The sequence below is a fragment of the Epinephelus lanceolatus genome, chromosome 15 (assembly GCF_041903045.1).
Source record: "Epinephelus lanceolatus isolate andai-2023 chromosome 15, ASM4190304v1, whole genome shotgun sequence".
NCBI lineage: Eukaryota > Metazoa > Chordata > Actinopteri > Perciformes > Serranidae > Epinephelus > Epinephelus lanceolatus.
In genome coordinates, this window is record NC_135748.1 from 41,200,357 (window position 1) to 41,221,332 (window position 20,976).

Below are 20,976 nucleotides of genomic sequence, written 5' to 3' on the forward strand. Positions count from 1 at the left end.
CATAGGGGGTGGGGAAACAAGGGAGGAAAGAGGAGAGACGTGGATGGAGAGAGAAGAGGAATCAAAAGGAGAGTAAATGAGAGGAAGAGGAGAGGAAAGGAATGGAGGGACAGGGGAAAAGAAGTGTAGGAAGGAGGAAAGGAGGATGACATAAATGAAAAGAGAGGAGGAGTAGAAAGGAGTGAGATACAGAAAAGGAGAAATGACAATAGGCGACACAAGAAAAGGAGGTGAGGACACGAGGGAGGAGAGAGGAGACAGTGTCTGTTGGTTTTTATGTTTTAGATGAAAATCACTGTGATTGTAAAATTAAGTTTTCAGCAAGTTCATGCAACGTGACACTGACACCTCCTCGTTCTCCTCCAGGAGCAAGAAAACATAAATCAAAGACATGTTGTCGTTTGTAAAAACACAAATTATTATAAACCTGTTGTGAACAACATGAAGCTTTTTGTTTCATCGCGGAGTCTGAAAGTTGTTCCTGACAATCTTCTGATAGTTTTTAACCAGACGTGTGTGAGCAGCTGTCAGACACACAGCAGTGTTCAGACCAAAGAGCAGTGAGTCAGTTAAAGTATAGGCCGGAACACTGCTGGTGTATAACAGGACAAAAAACAGCATTTGTTTCTGTAAAATGAAGAAACATTCCTAACAACATGTTTGTGCTGCTCCAGCCCCTGAAAAATGCTCCAGCCGTGTGCAGCAGCATCATTTACATTTTCATACATTTTCTCCATCTGGGACGAAACCAGAGTCTGTGTCAGAGCAGCGTGCAGGAATTTTACACATTGTTATTTGGTAACAACGTACAAACTGCCGCCACCGCCGCCGAGGCTCAATTGCCGGCCGGAGACATTTTCTATGCATTTTCTTCCCAAAGACAAATGTAAATTCAGTTTGAAAAGGAAAGCAATTTTCACTCAGACATCAACTACAGACGCATCAGCCGACTGTTTCTCGTCTCTCTGATAACCGTGTTTACATGCATGTCTGGACAAAACCAATCTGGTGAAATCACAGAGGGAAGCGGGACCAAAGCTCCGCGTTTGAAACAAAACTTAAAGCATCAGGACTTTTTTTTTCTGGCTGTTTAAGCGTCTCGAGCTGTTTCCTAACAACACGTCAGGATCTGGCCGAGCTCAAACACTCCACACACAAACCACCGAACCACCGAGCAGCTGCCAAAACCTCAGAGCAGCCTCTCTGTTTCTGTGTCCCCCGCTCATCAGAATGGGGTAATGGGACATTTTATTGTGTTATTTCGCCCCTGGGGAGGAAGGAGGGGGGAGGGGAGGAGGGAGGGGGGTGTTTTGGAGACAAAGCCAACTTTGTGCTTTGTGGTTTTGCTGTTGTTTCTGAAAGTTCGCCAACACTACCACCACCACCACAGGCCTCCTTTCTCTCACAGTCCTCAGTCTTTTTCTTTCTCCTCCTAATCTGTCCTCCTCTCTGTCTCCCAGAGGACGGATTCCAACAGGAGACAGAGTCAGGTGGCTGCATTCAACCACAGCCACATGAATATCACATAATGCTGCATATAGCAATTAATTTAGAATTTGTTTAAATGATTATGTGTACTTTACGTACGAAACCCTTTTTATTCAAAGTCAGAAATCTGTACAAATCTGTACTTTAAACTAGGGTTGAGCTGAATACTCGGATGAAACGAGTATCCGGTACTTTTTACGAGCACCATTATCATACAAGTAAAATGTGTCGTTACCTGAACCTGAAGCTCATTTCTGACGCTGTTCTGTAAATACTTTTCTCAAAGCTAATAAATACTGCAACTTTAAATTTCAGGTTTAAAATAACTTCTAATTAAGATGATTTAAACTCCACCCACATCTGGCATAAATAAATTACAGATATTATGAATACAGATAATTCAGTTGGTTGAACAGATGCAGATACAGATAATGGTGTATTTGCTCATCCCTACTTCAAACTGTTTTTGTGGTGTTTTGAAACAAAGCTTGGTAAGTGAAAATCAAATCTTTGTCGGCATCTTTGCATTTAAAAAGATCCTGTAAAGTTCACCTAAAACACCAATCCAAGGCATATCCAAAGTAAACTGAAAACTGTTCTTGTTCCATTGTTAGTACATGTACATGCATCGTCTCATTTGAACGGTAACTGAAGTTTTTTCCCCAACAGTCAGAATCACTTTAAGTGCTTCTGTCATTGAGTTATAGAAGTGTCAACATGCTTGAATATTTTCTTGAAAAAGATGCTGCAGATGACAAGAACTGGGAGGTATCAACTGGAAAACAGTGGGACCATTTCATGAAGCCTCACAAATTAAAAGTGGATAACAACATCACAGAAAATAAACATGTTACATGTTTTTCTGAGGTTTTGTCCTGGCGCTTTTCAAAAAAAGACGATAAAACAATGAACTGAATGTGTGATTATGAGTGAAAAACTGATTAACACAGACACAAATGTCTATTTTGGAGCTTAATGTTTATAAAATCACTTCTAGAAAACATAAACTGATAAAAAGAAGACTGTTTTCCCCTTAAGACATAACATAACAGTCATGATGACAATAAGGGGTTAAAATCTTTTGGAGGTCATGAGTGTCATTGACTACAATACCCATAAGCCTTGGGTGAAGTGGACCAATTGCTGACCCTGTAAATACCTTTAAACTACAGGAAATGTCAGTGATGTACGTCCTTTCAGCTCAGGCCTTGGTTGGCTAATAGAAACAGCACTGGAAGCTCCTATTGACTCAAGTGAGGTGTCAATGCAAAGGTCAGGAGCTCACCTCAATTTTTACATGCAGAACAGTAACAAATTATGGATGATATGTGGAGAAATATGAATGTTTGAAACAATGCAACAGCAAAACAATGATGTTTTCTTCACCATAACCTTGTGCTTTTTGTGCCTAAACATAACCACACTTCAGCCACAGCGTTGTTGAAACATAAAGAAAGAAAAAGTTTCATAATATTCACTGCATAGTAACGTACAATTACATATCTGTGGTTTGCAAGAATGTGCCATGCTAACATTTATCCTGGTGATTGCGCTGATACATAAAACAGTGAGCCACAAACTGCAAGTTCAGAAATACTCACTGGAGCTAGAGCGCACTTTGGCACAAACTGGACTATTCGTAAATTCGGAGCGCTGTTAAATTGTACCGTTTGGTTGTTCAAAAAAACCACACCCTTGGAGCAGCAGAGCCCTGAGCAGAGTAAACATGTGATTAACTTAACTGTTCATTATTTCTTTCGAAATACAACGCTCTGTTTCTTCGACCAACAGCTGACGCTCATCTTAGTGCAGAGCGTCAGATTAGACCTACGAACGCACCCTCTGTTGTCAGGGTCAGTGCTTGTGTAATAATTTAGTTTAAGTGATTTAGTTTGTTAAATGTTTAAATATCCTCATCAACAGTACTTCCTACGAACTCCCTAAGAAATATAAAGGTGGAATTTAAATAAATTTTAGGAAACATTTGGGGAGGAAAAAACAACAGAACGTAAACCGTAAGAAAGCCTTCAATTGTTTTGCTGCATGTTGTGTCTGTGGATGATTATACACCCTGAGGTATCATGAGTTCCCGAAGCTGTTGATAAAATGTCCATTTAAAAACAGATTCTTCTATTAAGCCTCAGGGCTCTCTGACTGTTGGCCTGAAACTGGTTTTAAATGCACTATGGTTTAAAAATGCAACCGGCCTTCAACTCAATGAATATTACACACACACACACACACACACACACACACACATCACACACGTGCTGGATTTGGGCGATCAGGCAGGTGTTCCCACCCGCCTGCCTCCTCTGGGACAGCTAACCAAGCACTCCTGCAGGCTTTAAGAGGTGCAGGTGAGTTTGATTCAACAGTCGTCCGCTGGTGAGAGCCAATCAGGTCGCTGAGTGATTCCACCATCACGTTTCATCTCTCTCCGTCTCTCATCTTCACCAGTCTGTTCCCCTTTCTCCTCCACTTCCATATTAAGCCCATGTTTCTTTCATATCGCCTTTTCTTCCCTGTTTTGTTGCTCTCCATCTTGTCTTCCTGCATCCTCCGTCTTCTTCACTGTTAATATGGACTTCAATATCCAAACTGTTCAGCTTCCTGAGTCTAATTACTGTGACAGTTCACGTCATTCTTTGGGTATCTGTATTAAAAACTGAGGACCATTCAAACTCAAACAGGGCATATCTTTATGTCTAGAATTTATCACTATATTTTACTGCTGATGCTTTTGTTCATTTCAGCAGCTGAATACCCAAAACTTTTTCCTTTGTGGCCTTAACACTTTTAATGACTACTTTTTTGTACCTTTTCCATCTTCTTCTCATGCCCACAATATGAATGTGTTGCTTCACTCCAAATCAAAATACTTAGATGAAGTAATCTTATTTAATATTATACAACTACTATTTCATATTCCCTAGGGAGACAGAAGTGAGTCAGTTTGACTGAAGGAGGAGTTCCCTGATGTCAACCAAACTTCTGTTTTAACATGTTTTAGATTCTATAACATTCGGCCTGAGTACGCCAAGTCCGGACTCATGTATTTGGCAAGCTTGACTCCAGAGTCCAACCTTTCGAGGACAGAAAGCGGCGTCCTTATAGACACCACTGACTGAGCTCTTGAACCTCAGAAATTTGCGATCGGGACATTCATAGATTTAAAGAAAGCATCTGATACAATAAATCACAATATATTCATTCAAAATTAGAATGATATGGGATCCAGGGGTGTAGTTTTGAATTGGGTGAGGAGCTACTTAGAGAGAAGACAACAGCTTGTGATGATGGATGGATATATGTCAGAACTCTTGGACATCATGTGTGGCGTCCCACAGGGGTCAGTGCTTGGACTGATGTTATTCAATATATATATATATATATATTTGACATTTGTAATGTATCAGAGTTACTGAAATGTGTCCTTTTCACAGATGACACAAATATGCTAAATTAAAAAAATGGTTTGACAGTAACAAGCTATCTCTAAATCTAAATAAAACTAAAATCATGATATTTGGAAACTGTAAAAAAAAAAGTGAACACATTCAGGTACAGATAGAAAGGGTAAACTTTATTTATTCATGAATTATTATTATTATTATTATTAGTAGTAGTAGTAGTAGTAGTATATGAGTTAAGAGGTAGGACTATAAGTTTACACTTCCTCCTACCCCCTTTCGAGCATGTGAAATGTGTGGAGGATCAATATTCCATCCTTTTGTCTTTTTTAGTTTTTTTGTTATTGTTGTCTGTCCGTTTGCTTGACTATTTTAATTTAGTATTTATTTACTTGTCTACCTGTTTCTTGTTCTTGTTTTGTTTCCACTGTTTACATGTTTGAAAGAAAGACAATCAATCAATCAATCAATCAATCAATCATTCAATCAAGCTCAGCTCAGTTTTATGCTGTCAGATTATAAGTTGAATATTAACTTTACCTTTAGACAAACTAATGTGGAGTCAGGGTTACAATAATAACCACCACGAGGTTAAGGTTTGAGGACGAGCGTGGTTTTAAAAACACATTTACAAGAGCTGTCCCGTGAAAGTTGGAGAATGGAATCATCATTTGGAGACCCCTCAGTCAACTGAGATTGATTGAAGTCGAACAGTTAAATAAGTTTTAAATTTCGGCCAACCATTTAAATAATGGCGGAATGAATATCGACAATATCGTGAAAAGAATTCTCCGCCCACATGACGGGATGTATATACAGTAATGGCTGCACAGACCACCATCGTCTACAATGTTTCCTCGTTTAAAAAGTACAATAGTACGACCTCCTTCGCCATCACCTCATTTGTTGTTTTGTGAAACATTTGACTCCGCCCTCTAGTGCCATCTATTGGCTGTATCATAAAGGGCACATGGACGTATGAGGGTAGTGATGTTTACAACGTTTGAAACAGACGTATGTATTTTCATTCGTAAAGGCAACGATAAATGAGCCTGTACATTCTGTAACAACGGCCATTAGAGAGCGCCGTCACTCTGGAACAACTGATTCTGTCACCCCCACAAAATATCTATCTATATATCTCCTCCCTTGTCCTTCTTTTCTCATCCTGACTGTTTTTTAATGTCTCCTCATCTCCTCGCCTCCTCTCCCCCTGGTTTCCTCATCCTCCCTGTTGCTCGGTCTCTGTCTGGCTCTCTCGGTCAGTCCTCCTCTCTCCATCATCTCTCCATCATCTTCCTCTCCAGAGCCGCTGTAGTGTACTGATAGTGGGAGCACTTGTGCAGTCAGCTATGAAGTCTGTCCTCCTCCTCTTCCTTCTACCCCCACTTCCTCCCTCTCTCTCTCTCTCTCTCTCTCTCTCTCTTTCTCTCTCTCTGTCTCCCTCCCTACCTGGAAATTAATTTGGTCTCCTCCAGATGCCTATCGTTGCTGAAATGCCCCCAGAAATAGATCCACAAACAGCAGCTCAGCCAAAACGCTGTTGCTGCCTGACAGCCTTTAGCAGAAATACACACACACTGCTGGATGGAGGGGGAGGGGAGCAGATGGAGAGATGAATGGAGGGATGGATGGATGGATGGAGGCAGGGAGTAAATGGTGGGAGAATGGAGCATTGCAGGGAGGAGAAGATGAATGGGTGAGGAGAGAAATTAATAGATGGATTACCTACATATTTGTACACTTTATTGCCTAAACAAACCATCACTTTTTAGATTGATTTCCTTCCTTCCAGGCAGCCATTGCTTTCTGTTCGTTTCTATGAAAAGCAGCTTGCACAGACAAGAAACCTGCTGCAGAGAGATAATTCATCACAATAAAAGATTTAATCACCTTTTTTTTTTTCTCCCATCAACGTTGGGGCATCAGCACGTGGTGCGGTTACAAGCGGGAGGCTCTTCTTGATGGTGCATTCAAGGACACACCTGAGATTTGATAGTCTGCTGCTGAAAAATTGATTTTTCAGTGAAGCCGTCCTCTCCAGAAACACAACAGCACTGGTAGTTTAAAAAAAAGGCTTTATGGTTCAGAACACAGCAGGATGTGGTGTCATGTTGTCATGTGTTGATGGTCGGATGCACCAAACCATCTGACACTGGAGACCTGGCTTCAGTTCTCCTACCAGCACAGTCGCCACAATAAAATGATTGCATTGTAATTTTCTCCAAACACGGATATGTTCTATTTGTACATTTAATTTGTTTGATATCAATGTTTCTGAGGTGACGTAGTTCAGATTATATGATTATGAGCTGGGTTTCTTGTCAGACGGATGAGCGTGTCAGACCTACACAAGACGGCTGCCAGGCAGCAGACAGCAGCAAACCACAGTTCTAGATCAACAAAGGTGGATGTTCGGGACATGTCCAGGCTTGTTTGTAGCAAAAAAGCATGGCTTTTAATGAGAGTCGGGACATTTTCAGCCATGTTTATAGCCACAAAAGTTGGTGTTTTTTAATAAGATTTTGAGACATGTCCAGCTGTGTTTGTACCAACTAAACCAGGTCTTTTTAACAACAGTTCAGAAGATGACTGCATGGCAACAAACAGCAGCAAACCACTACTCAAGACCACCAAAGGTGGATGTTCGGGACATGTCCAGCCTTGTTGGTAGCAAAAAAGCATGGGTTTTTTTATCAACAATTTGGGACATTTTTAGCTACGTTTATAGCGACAAAAAGCAGGTGTTTTTTAATGACAGTTTGAGACGTGTCCAGCTGGTGTGATTTACGTTGGGGTCTTTACCAAACAAGCATGTTCTATTGTGTCTCAAACATGAATTGTATGCTGGGACTGTAGCATCACTGTGCTTAATTTATATCCTTCATATTTTACCTTTATCAAAAAATTTCAGCTCCGGCTATTTGGATTTTGCACTTGGCCAATAATTCGATTAACTGTGCAGCTCTCTTACAAATGTAACATATCTGTGGTGTGCAGAAACATACAATGCCAGCATTTTCTTTTGTTGATTGAGCTGCTCATAACAACAGTAAATATTAGTTTCCTTCGACCATGCTGACATTTCAAAAACCTTAAAGCAAGGTTAATGATAGAAAAAAGGTCATATTGATTCCTAAAAATCCTCAGGTCTCTTAATTGCTCCAGATGATGAAGTACAGTGTCTTTACTCCTTTTTATTTTGTTTTATAAAAAACTAAATGTTTATCAGTAATGTGCTACAATATAACGTATGAGTGGCACTTAGCGTAACACACAGAAAACCAGAAAACTGAGACTGACTGAGACTTTTTTATTTGGGTTTCTCAAAAGGTTTGTAGGAAGTATATTGATCCAGATATTTAAACATCTAGAAAACTAAATCGGTTCTCCAAGTTATGTTTTTACCAGGTGTTTGTGAACATGCAGTTTTGGTTTCATATTATTGAAAACTAAAAATTTGGGGATTTTGGACAAACAATCTTATTTTGAAGTTTTCAGTCATGTAGCAGTTTATTTCCAAAGCTAGTTAACATCAGTAACCACAGTCCTCTGTGTAAGTAAAGTTGCAACATGATGCATTTTATCACTTTTTAATTCAACTTTAATTCGTAAGCAAATTAATGAATTCTATCTTCTTAGAAAAGACACAAAGTCTGACTTTAATCATGCAGTTTGTTTCCTTAAACTTAAAAAGAAAAAAGGAAGAAGGCCTTTAACCATAGAGGCAGTCACTTCAGAGCACCTTAAAAAACATTGCTTCGGACAGCATCCATTTTTTGCCATCTGACTTTCCAACAATGCAGCTCATGAGTAGCTCATACCTGCGTGCCTCTGAGCAGACAACAAGTCATTTTTAGATGCATCATTGAACGCACCAACAAGGTGATATTTCAAAACTGTCCCTGCTCTCAGCCACCTTTCTTGACACCTTTTCTTTTGTCACAGAACGGATTACCTTTCACTGAAATGTGGTGAAAGCACTGGTTGCCTTGAAGGAGCTGCAGCATTAATTTACTTTGGAAAATGGTCAGCAGAAATGTAAAGTACACCAGTGGTATATTTACAGGTCGGAGCCGCTCCACTGTGAAGCTTCGCAGCCTTTTCTCTGTTCTGTGTGAACAAATAGAATCTCTGTGGGTTCTGCATTGCTGGTTTGACAAAACAAAGTATTTGAAGACGTCACCTTGGGCTCTGGGAAATTGTGATGGACATTTTTCCCTGTTTTCTGACAGTTAATAAAATTCTGTTTATGATTTGTAATAATGGAGTGAAACATTCAAAACTGACCGGTGTGGTTATTCGATGCATTTCCTGATGTATGGCTCAGATAATCTGCTCTCTGCCTTCCAACAGACACGAGCAGGTAGTTTGATGATAAGCTGATAAAATCCATCAGTCAGGATCTGAACCATCAGGAAAAAAATGGTTTTACTTTTTTGAAAAACACACTGCAATGTTTTGGGTTTTTTTGGGCAACAGCACAGGGTTTACATTCAATCATCCATCCAGAATCCAGAAAATGTTGTTGCAAAGCCAGAGGACGTTGTTTGGATACACATTTGTCAGAAATACAACAGGAGACTGACATTTTCAAACACTGTGTTTTTCCTGAACGTTTTCAAACTAGAAAAATGCGCCACCCGTTGTGAAAATTTCCCTTAAAACTCTCCACTAAAATCAGTTTCTGCATAAATCCGACATGAGCCTCGGTGCCTTGTCTCTTTCAGGAGTCAGTCAGAGACAGAAACCAGCTTTCAGCGTCTGTATGAGCTGTAAAATCACCGGCTCGTCTCTGAGAGATTTTCACCTTCAGCAGCTGAGCAGAAAGGCCGAGGTCATATCAGATAATAAGTCTCACACTCATGAATTCAACTTCCTCCCGTCAGGTCGGAGCTTCCTGCCTCCTCAGTCCAGGACAAATTAAAGGATAAAACCTCTTTGTAGCAGAATCAGTGAAAGTGAAGGCTGGACAGCAGTGAAGTGTAATTTCAGCTCTATACATTTGACCTCTGACCCTCTGCCTGCTCTCTGCTCTTTAACAGCACACGTATGCAAATAGCCGGCTGTTAATCTGCTGCTCAGCACTGACCTGATACCTCCGACTGCAGTCATACTCTGCTGTGCATTGTACTCGTCTAGGTGAGGTAACAAACTGTGTAACACTGTTATTAACACATCATGTCCTTCACCCTGATCCCAGTCATGCAGATAAGCCTGGCTCGTACCTTGTTACTGGGATGTCACAAGAACCGATACTTTGGTACCAAAGATGATGCCAAAATTCTGAAAACTCACCATCTTTCTGGACCTAAAGAAAGGAGATCGCCTACCAGCACAGAAGAACAACAACAACACATGGAAGGCGGCAACAGATGCAGCAGCAGCGACAGCTCCGCCTCAATTCGTCAAAAAGACAAGTAATTTTTCCTGCGGCCAGAGTATGTCGTTCAGTCTTTGCTATGAGAGCACTGTGTATTTATACTCTGCCACAAACACCATTAGCATAACATGGTGCTGAGCATCTATTCTGTGCGGGGCGCTGCACGTTCAGTGCAAAATAACTTTTAGTAACACTTACAACTGTTTAAACTAGTGATGTTATTTCTGTGTGTGTGTGTGTGTGTGTGTGTGTGTGTATACTTGTACATGCTACAAAGTGAGGACCACATAACATATTTTAGCAACAGAGTGAGGACATTTTTGCAACGTGAGGACATTTTGGCCGGTCCTCACACAGCTGTGGGGGAGCAAGTGGTGGATCCAACTGAGAAGCCGAGGACACTATCAGCAGACCGCCTGTCACTTAAAGCAGACCACCCTTAATTGTGAGTAACTTTCAGCCTGTAAACGGATGAGCTATATAAAAATTAACTTCCTGTATAGTTGTCTCAAATGTTGAAATTAGCTACAGACACTTAACTCCTCTTGGTACCAGGCTGTAAACATACCTGCTGTAAAGTTGGGCATTTTAACATAAAGGTCTCTGGGGACTCACTCGCTTTGGGAGCCAGCCTCAAGTGGACATTAGAGGAACTGCAGGTTTGGCACTTCTCCCTTGGCCTCCTTTTTCTGCCCAAAAAGTTGGCGAGTGCTTTTTATCCTGCCCTCCAATCACAGTGGAGAAGGGGCAGGACAAATGCCACAAACACCAACCGTCATATCTTACATGTACAAGTGCTGAACAACAACGGAGGAGAAGTATATGAATATTCTGTAGGGTGTATATTAATGTTTCCTCACTCACAAAATCTCATGAACCCACACAGACTAGTTCCTTATGTTCGAGGCAGAGCATCAGGATTAATAATAAAATCTTAATTTAATTTAAATGTTTCTAATAAAAGAGTGTATGTTGAAGTATTATCGTGGTATTGAGATTAATATTGGTGTTGACGACTAAATGTCTGGTGTCACGACGTGCCTGTTTGTTACAGTTATGTTTTAGCTGCATCTGCTTCACGCCGGCAAAATTCAAACAACTGTCATGAAAAACTAAAACCAAAGAGATCTGAGGGTTCAGATACCAACATCTCATCTTCAGTCATGTGTTGAGGTTGAGATGCAGATGGGAAATCAAACAGTGTGACCTGATGCAGTTTTGTTCTGGTCACACTGATGAGAAATCATCAGATCTGAGTCAGGAAACTCTGAGCTGCAACGCCATCACAGCTGCTGTCTGATGAGTTATTTTGTTCCTGTAGTGTTTATCTGGTTTCACTATTTAGAGGCACGCACGCACACACACACACACACACACACACACACACACACACACACCTGAGTCCTTCCAAATAATTACAGGACTGCAGAAACACTGTGGCAAAGATCCAGCATGAAAAACAAAAACATATCAAAGCTCCGTATTTCAAAGTCCAACAGTTTCTGTGTTATTTGCCAAATGCTCACATCTACACAAATGTTTCTCGGAGCGAACATTTACATTCCTGTCGGCTGCAGTTCTGTCAGAGCAGGTGTTGTGTCGTTAAACAGGAGGACGTCTGACTGAAATAAAACCAGCGACACGACGAGCCGGCGAGGCTCCGGTCGAGCAGGGAGACGACCTCAGCGAGCTGGAACTAAATTATCTCTGCACCTTTTCCTTCATAACAACAGATGTTAGAGTAGAGGTTACACAGAGGGGGGAAAAACACTGAACGTATGTCATCAACCCTCCGTCCATGTAAGCAGCATCAAAATAAACACGTCTCAAAGACAGAGTGGTGTTACATGTTACTACACTGAGGCTGCACAGCCGAAAACACAACATAAACCAAAGTAGAGTCTTTTCACCTCCTCTGTATCACTGCAACACTCCCCATCACTGCCTTTAAAGAACAGAATAGAGCTGCAGTTACATGTGGTCGTCATTCCTGTGTGCAGACATACATATTCCCATGGAGAACATTATTCCACCGTATGTTGTCTGGTTTAAATAGAACAGAATAGAATAAATTCTCCAAAGTATTATGTCCAATACCCCAAATAAAATAGATGCAGTAACCCATATGACGCACTTATTTCATCCGAGACAACTGCAAAACACAGACTAAACATACATTTATAATAGAATTAAAGTTATGCATTTGCTTGTCATCTCTAAACAGAGGTGTATAATGGGGGGAGACAAGTGGGAGTGATTATCCAGGGCTTTGTAGGAGGGGGGCCCAAAAAAGCCTGAAATAAAAAGTTTGTTTATTTATTGATAATGAATTAATGCCACAAGTAAATTAAAATTGGCTGAATAAATTGGCTGGACGACGACTGAACGTTGTATAGTGGAAGCTCTCTGAGGCCTCTCGTTATTTATGGGGGGTGGGTGATGCAAGAAGTGGGAGGCATGTCAAATATTTTTTAAGCACTGGGGAGGGACTCGTGTTTTGTTATTTTGTCTTAGAGGAGGGGCATACACATTTCAATGGTGATATTTTGTATTTATTTTACTGCAAATTTTTAAAGAAAACATTCCTTCCAATTGCCAAAATTACACCATGTATCACAGCCAGAAACTGTAAAAACAGAAATTAGTGTTGGATTTTCCAATTTCTGGTGGTCCTTGAACACCTCATGGTTGACAAACGTGTCCATCAGCAAAAAAACATAACCAAATCTGACCTTAGGATAGTGATATTTCATCACAATCACTTTTTGTTTTGCCAAACATAAACTATCAACCATCAAAGGGTTAGTTTTTAAAATGTAATAACTAATTCATGATAGAGGGAGGGTCAAGGAAAATATCTGTAGCTTCAGGGAGGGTCAAGGAAAATATCTGAAAAATAAAATAAAAGTCAAGTAAAAGCCACACTTCTCCTCTGACAAATAAATAATAGTCCCTTAAAGGTGCAAAATGGTTTAGTCCATCCTGCACTGGTTCCCCTTTAAACACAGTTAGAGCTGAGTGAGCTGCTGCTGGAGCACCATCGTACACTCATGTTTCAGGGTTCCAAAAAAGAAAGGAAACTGACTTTATAAATATCAAACGGTTTTATATGTATTTATTTATTGCATTTTTATCCCCACCTATGTCCTGTGTCTTGTGTTTTTATGTTCTTGGTGCAGGAATGCAGCCTTTAAGTGTCAGAACTAATTTCATTGTATTCCTATTCAACGACAATAAAGATTTCTAGTTCTAGTTCCAGGTACATGAGAGAAACATGGATCAAGAGAGGATGAGCAGGGGGCCCACAGAGACTGCTGATGCACAGGGCCCAGAATTTGGTGCTACGCCCCTGTGTCTAAATCTGTAGGTAACAAAAATATGTAGTCCTGTCCAGAACAGTCTGCCAGGATAGATTAGAATAGAATAAACCATCAAACCGGACAACGAATAGAAGAGTAAAATTGAATATAAAGAAACTGAGTCATAGTGACATCTGATTGCTTGTCCTTCCAAAATCAACAGGTGAAGAATATGCCATAGAGAAAATGATGCCATGTCGGTCAAATAGAATATTATAGAACAGAATACTGTAGAACTCTACAAGAGAACGATGTTCAATATGTCTCATGGTTTGAATAAAAGAGGATTAAACAAAATTTTAAAAACTGAGTAATGTGATTATCATCTTTAAATCAACAGGTTAAAAAACAACTGGATTATTACTGCAGGAAATTATGACCAATATGTCCGACAATTACAACAGACCAGTTTCAAAATATAAAACTCAAGTTGTGGTTTTAACATGTCCGACAGTGAAAGGCCTCACAGACTGGATCAGACAGATTCTCAAAAACAGAGACGTTCCTGTCCACAGAGTCATGTCCAATAATATCTGCCACACTGAGAGGAACAGAATAGAATAGAATAGAATAGAATAGATCAGCTCTGCAGTGTGTGAGAGAATATATCAGGAATATGAACCCACCAGTTGATCAGATGAGCAGAAACATTTTTACATATAAACCATGATGATAAATATTTCCACCTTAATTCCACCTTAACAATCAGAGCCAGTGAACCAGCTGTGAGGTCACGTCCAGGTCTGCTCAGTGTGACCTGCACAGGTAAATCCATGCACATCCCTCCACATTAAAACTTCCTGTTAATTCCTCCGAGCCTCACACATACGCACACACGCGCGCGCGCACACACGCGCGCGCTGTACACAGCAGTAGTAGTGCTGCCCACAAACACACATCCACACACACGTTTGTCATCGATGGCTGCACATGTTTTCCTCGACGCTCACACACCTTGCTCGCCCAGAGCGTCAACACACTGCATGGCTTCCTCAACCTGCACGCGCGCACGTGCACGGCAAGGTACACGCAGGTACACACATGGGCAGGAGAGGCGAGACAAGCAAAGACAGTCCTCTGATTCTCCCCAACAGTCAGCCAACCGACCTGTTACCCAGCCACACACACACACACACACACACACACACACACACAGGCGCGCACGCACGCACGCGGGGCACGCACACCTCGACTCTCCTCTGGAAAGGGTAACAGCGTTCCTCCTGACACCTTCAGGCTCAGAATAAAACGCAAAGCGACGCGGAACAGCCGGTAAGCCGCCGGGCTGCCGGTTGGTTCAGAGCCGCCAGTGTGCAGCTGTAAACATGCAGTGAGGAAGAGGAGGAGTGTGTGCAGGAACAAAAATCCAAGCCCCGTTACCGTTCTCTCCGCGTCGGGTCCTGCTGGATGCTCGGCTTGGTGGGCGCCATCTTCCTGCAACAATTATTTGATTTCTTACTTTCTGTTCTTTTCTCTTTTTTCTCTCCTCAGATTTATTTGGACGCGGAGCGGCGGCGGTGCGCTGCACCCTGACAGCAATGCGTCATGGTCGGTGTGTTAAGACAAAGCCATGTCCGTGTGTGTGAACGTGTGAGTGTGTGGATGTGTATTTGAGCGTGCGTGCGTGCGTGCGTGCAGTGCTGTGCAGTGCTGTGCTGTGCGTGCGTCTCGTGCTTGTCTCTCTCCTCCGCCGCCGCCGCTCAGGAGCGTGGAAACAACGGGCGGTGGAGGCGAAGGCAAGGACCGGGCTGCAGCAGCAGAGGCATGCCGAGTGGAGTGAGGGGGAACCCGGGGTGGATGCCTCTCAGATCCCGCTGTCTCTCCCCCCTCTCTTGCTCTCTGTCTCTCTCCACACACGCACGGCTTCGGTTTTGGCACTACAGAAGAATTTCCTGCATGCGCTCCGGAGGAGAAAAAAAGCCAAACAGGCGCGTCAAATCTTTACATTCTCGCCGCCGCTGCAGCGCCTATATCCCCGTTAAAATCCCCGCGGCGGAGCGTCGCTGGGCGGTCAGAGTGTCTGTGGTTTTTCGGAGCATTTTTCCCTCCTCTGGCTGCTGACAGCAAAAAAAAAGGACACCACACATCTCCGGTATTTTCTCCAGCCCCGGCGCAACAACGCCACTCAGTTGCAGTTGGAGCCAGTTTGTGTGTGTGTGTGTGTGTGTGTGTGTGTGTGTGTGTTTTATTTTTTATTTAATTCCCCCTCTCTTCCTGTATTACAGGTTGCACCGCGGGGTTATTATCCAATTTTTAACCATCACAAAAACACCACCCAGCGTGCGCGGGGGGTGATGGGTGATTTATTTGGATGGTTGCCCTGTAAATCAGATCTACCTCCACACACACACACACACACACACACACACACACACACACACACACACACTCCCCTCCACCCTCCTTAATAAACACATCACAGCAAATGTCTCACTTTAAATCCCAAATTCAGTCACTAACTTTTTGTGCTGCTGCATTTTTCTTTGCACATGTGCAGAGTCTCAGTCATGTTGCTGTGTTTGTGTCCTCATGAGTGTGAATATGATCAGCACTCCTCATATCATCTGTAAAAATCAAATTATCCTGCTCACTTTTTATATTTTCAGCCTCTAAAATATATTTTCCTCCAGGCTTTGATGTTTGCACGTCAGCAATGGCTCATTATCCTCCAACAGAAACTATCGCCTGCTTCTTCTTTCTTTCTTTTTTTTCTCAACATTCATTTAAATTCTTCTTCTTTTTTTAATGTATAATTCATTGTAACCTAATCGGTGTGCTGTGTGATTAACCCCCAGGCTGCAGCCCTGGAAGCTGAAAAGCCTCCCTCTCTATACCAATGACCTGTCAAGGTCAAAGGCATGCTGGGTATTCTCCACACAAACACGGGGTTACAGGCGGTGCTGTGGTGGAAAATAAAGACTGGAGAGGGGAACCATGACCTCCAGTCTGCAATCGTCATGAGCTGAACGCCTGCCGATCGACGCACGTGCACTTATGTATTCAGAGAAGGCGTCAACATGTGCTTTTGCCTCATCATGCTCAGCGGTGTGACGGGAGACGCAGTGATTTACAGCTCAGATTCAGACTCATTTTCTTCTAAACACGCCTAAATACAAATGTTCAAATCGGTAGGTGTTTGTCAGCTTTATGGTCACACGACAGTCCAAAACCGGAGAGGTCACAGGTTTGACCCCCAGCAGAGCCTCGCTGTTGAGCCCTGAGCTGCACTGACATCATTCAGTTACACCAACATTTGAGTTTCTCCACCTGAGGTGAATTTGGGGATAAAACCAAATAAAATCAGGAGATGTTTTAGGTTTTTATCAATGCACCGAAGCCAGCTGTGTGTTCCCGGAGCGAGACGGCGCCTGCTCGCGTCTGGTTTTATTTCTTTAACCTCGTCCAGGGTCGGTGGAACAAGTGCTCGCTCCGTTCTTTTCGCGGATGAGGTCTGGCTGCTCCTTCTCTCCCCATCTCAGCTCTGCTTACTGAGAGCAGTCAAATGGAGGCGACGTGGATAATGGAGCGTAATGTATAAACATATTAGCTCCCAGCTGTTTGTTGGGGAAACATTATGTATAGAGAGAGGGGAGAGGGGCAGCGAGACGACGGGCCGACGAGGACGCAGGATCCACAGACGGGGAGCATATTTAAAAAACATCCCGCTTGGATGAAACGAGACTCTGCGGCTGTTTGAGATCCAGACGCAAATCTTTTATAAGTGAAGTTCACATTTAAAGGAGATTGTTGAGGCCTGGCTGTTCTCAAACTGGAAACCGGGGGCCTCAAAGGGTCCTTGATGAGTTGTGACGGGTCCCCGGCTGCCAGATGACGACATAGTTAAATTCCAGCAGGTTTGGTGTCAGAAGAAATGATCAGAGAACGTGTCAAACCACCGCTCTAATCCTCGCCTCCCACATATGGACACAAACATAAGGTCCACTACACAAAATCCCCCCGTATGGGGGTCTAATATGTGCCCAGAAGCCCTGCTTTAAATAACAATACGGCCCTTATTCTCCTCTTATTTGTTGCTTTAGAGGGCTGAGACGCTCTCAGTGCACTCAGAGAGGCCCCGGCTGTGATTTATGTCTGTTTGCTCCCCATAGCTTTTAGACTTTACACACACATAGCTACACTCCATAATACGGAGAGTTTTTCGGGTAATAAGGCGAAAGTGTGTGTGAGTGTGTGTTTGGTGTGTTTGGGCCCCCCCACGGCTCCAGATGATTAGAAAAAACAACCCTACTGAGCGGCCGGACGGGGAGGCAATCATTTAGATTCAGATTGGAGGGGAAATAAGGAAATAACAGGGGGGACGGATGGAGTGAATTGTCACCAGAGAACAGGTTGGACTGAAGGAGCCGCGGCTTCATGGCCAGCTGGAAAACACTCCACACATTTCTCTTTTTTCGACTGAAATAACTCCATCCTCTATTTCCAATAAATTACATCCTGTGTTTCCACTGAATTAGCACAACCTCATCCCACTTTTTTCCACTGAATTACCTGGACTTCACTCCTCTATTTCCACTGAATCAACCTGATTCTTCTGTTTCTCCTCCGTCACTTCATCCCTCTGTCTGTGCTGAATACACTGCTCTCTTTCCACAAACACTTGTGTGTACTTTGAAACACAAAAAAATATATAAATCAAACTGTGGATATTGAATTTAATCCTCTTGTGTGGCATCAAAGCCGCTGGATCCTCCTGTTTCTTTCAGGTTTAATAGAAAACTAAGTGAGGAAAAGGCCACATTTTTGTAACATTTATCCCCGGTGCTGATAACGATAAAGCCCTCTCCATCCAGTTTCACACAAGGCGCTGAATGATGTACCTGCAGTTTAGGGTTATGGATGATTTCTAAAACTTTGATTTTAAATACCAACTGATAGTGTCGCTTCATGATATCTCAAAAAAAGATCTTTAAAAAATTTCAAACCAAAACGTGTCCACTGAGTTAGAGATGCCCAGCTGTATCTGAACATTAAAGTATCACATGAAGAAGATGTGGTAATCCTATTATAGATTTTAGGAGGATAGAATAAAAATATCTCAGCCAAATCTATTACAGGAGTGACCACAGAGACTCTCACTGAAGGGATATTAAAATATTTCCCCTGAAGTGTAGATATGTTCACTTTTCTACATTTTAGATGAAAGTATTTTTCTCACTCGTAACGCCACAGGTCGTTTACCTGCAGCTCCCCACATACCTTTGCTGGTAGGCGGTGATCCCCTGCACGCTCTGCGGGGTCCCGTTCGTGGCTCCGGGGATCGGCACAGGCACCCGACCCACCTGGGGTCCCGTCACCATCCCACCGCCTCCGCCGCCTCCTCCGCCACCGGGTCCTCCGGCTCCCGAAGCCGTCACCTGGACGCTGAAATCCGGGAAGATCCTGATCATGGTCCCCCGGCCGTCTCCGATGCGCTCCCGCGTCTAGTTTTACAACCTCCTCCGCTTTTCCTTCCTCCTTCCTCCCCAACACAGACCAGTCACCGCTTACTGGGATCACTGGGATCAACAGAGGTATTGATTCAGCTCAGAAGACAAACAACAATCTTCTTCTTGTTGTTTTTATTCTCCTTTTCTTCTCTAACCTTCGGATAGAACTCTCAAGAAAATCCGGCTCATGGTCCCGGTGCGCAAAACAAACAGTCACCAATCAATGGATCAATAGATTAATGGGATTAGTGAGTGGATGTTGCACGAGCGGAAAAGATCATGAAGCTTTTGCTTTATTATTTCTTCCTCCTTTTCTTCTTCTATCCTTCAGAGATAACCCCCCGTGCAGCTCCGGATCATGGTCCCGGTGTCTCCGGTGCGCGCGGTCTCCCCCTTCTTCTTCCTCCCACTCAACAGTCAATTGGATCAATGGATCAATGGATCAGTGGATCTAAGAGGTGATAATTTCACCGATTAAAGACGGACGGACAGCCGTGTCTGTGGTGTTGTCTCCCGGCGCAGGAGCTCCGGACTCTCCTCTCTCACGCGGCCACCGCCGCCGGCTCTCCATCCGAGAAAGGCATCCGGTCCCCGGCTATCCCTCTTGGTGTCTTGCCGGTGGGGTCGGTGGGTGTCTGTGGGAACGGCGGACCTGAAAGAGAGCAGTCAGTCGGTCAGTTAGTCAGTGAGCGCGCGGCTCTCAGCAGCACGAGCTCGGCAATGACATTGGTGTGATACAGTGATACAGCAGCAGCAGAGGCAGCGGCGGCAGCGCCAAAGTGTGTGTCGGTATGTCGGCGAGCGCCTGCGTGTGTTGTGCGCGTAATGTGCGTGTGTGTGTGTGTGCGTGTGTGTGTGTGTGTGCTGTCCTCTGCGCTCGAGAGAGAGGGAGAGAGAGGGAGAGAGAGGGAGAGAGAGGGAGAGAGATTGACTGATAGTGCTGTTTGTTCAGCGGGAGGACATTTGCTCTGCTTTAATGTGCGGAATAACGCAGCAGCTGTAAACTGGACTTTTATTTTAAAGCACCGCCGATAATAAAGAGACTATTTTATGGAAAAGGTCTCTTTTTATTTCTTGCATGTTTCCGATCCGCGCCGCAGTGTTTCACCTCATAAAAGTCTTCAAACGGAGCTAAAAGGTTAAATAAATACCCAAAAACTTCCTCCAGTGCGCAGACAGGAAGGTAAAATGGATAACGGCGGTTTAAAAATCAACAAACCCAAAGTCGTCACACTTCCACTGCCCTGTCTCAGAAATATGTCTCCAAAAAAGAAGAGAACAAGTCTCGGATTGACTTTTCGGCTTTTCTTGCGCGTAATGCACCTTTTCCCAAAAACAAATCCACCTACAGTGTGATTTTATTTCTCATAAGAAGTGGATATTAAATTTATTTCAACCTCAGGAATTCAAACATCCCGGTGTTGTGTCTGTGGCGGCTTACAGAGGGAGTGGAGATGGAGATGGTTTGGTGCCAAAAAGAAAAGACGCACGGAGCCACAGTCAGAGGTTTTGGGGGGTAAATGAGTGAGGTCTGTTTGAGAGGAGTGTGTTTCCTTCATCAGGTGTGTGTGGAGTGTTTCATCTCTCATGTGATCTCAGTGCAGCTGAGCTGTGCTCTCCTCTCTCCGCTCACTGGAGCTCCGTGTGTGATCAGACTCCCGAATAAAGTCATATTCACACACACACACTCCCTCTCACACTGTCTCCTCCCCTTTCTCTCACTCAGATTTACCACCCTCCTCTTCCTCTCTCTCTCTGTAGGGCAAACTTTCTCTCTCCTCTGTTCTCTCACCCACAAATTACTCCCTCTTTCCTTCTTTCCACTCATTTTGTCTCAGTTTATTTTTCCGAGCTGTTGATCCAGATATTTTTTGCTGATTATTAAA

The 20,976-nt window shown here is 43.1% G+C and overlaps 1 protein-coding gene across 3 annotated transcripts in view; it reads right to left on the reverse strand.

The window, feature by feature from the left end:
* The window catches only part of npas3 (neuronal PAS domain protein 3), a 470,885-nt gene extending 451,002 nt beyond the window's left edge, over window positions 1-19,883 (reverse strand). For 2 of the 3 annotated variants that reach the window (XM_078175360.1, XM_078175359.1), the window contains exon 1: window positions 15,024-15,766. In XM_078175360.1, the coding sequence (XP_078031486.1) occupies window positions 15,024-15,073 (50 nt within the window). In that variant the 5' untranslated portion in view covers window positions 15,074-15,766. Of the gene's footprint in view, window positions 1-15,023; window positions 15,767-18,860 lie in introns of those variants that run through there. The other variant, XM_033642411.2, reaches the window with a different exon arrangement.
* Between the last annotated feature and the right edge of the window lie 1,093 nt (window positions 19,884-20,976).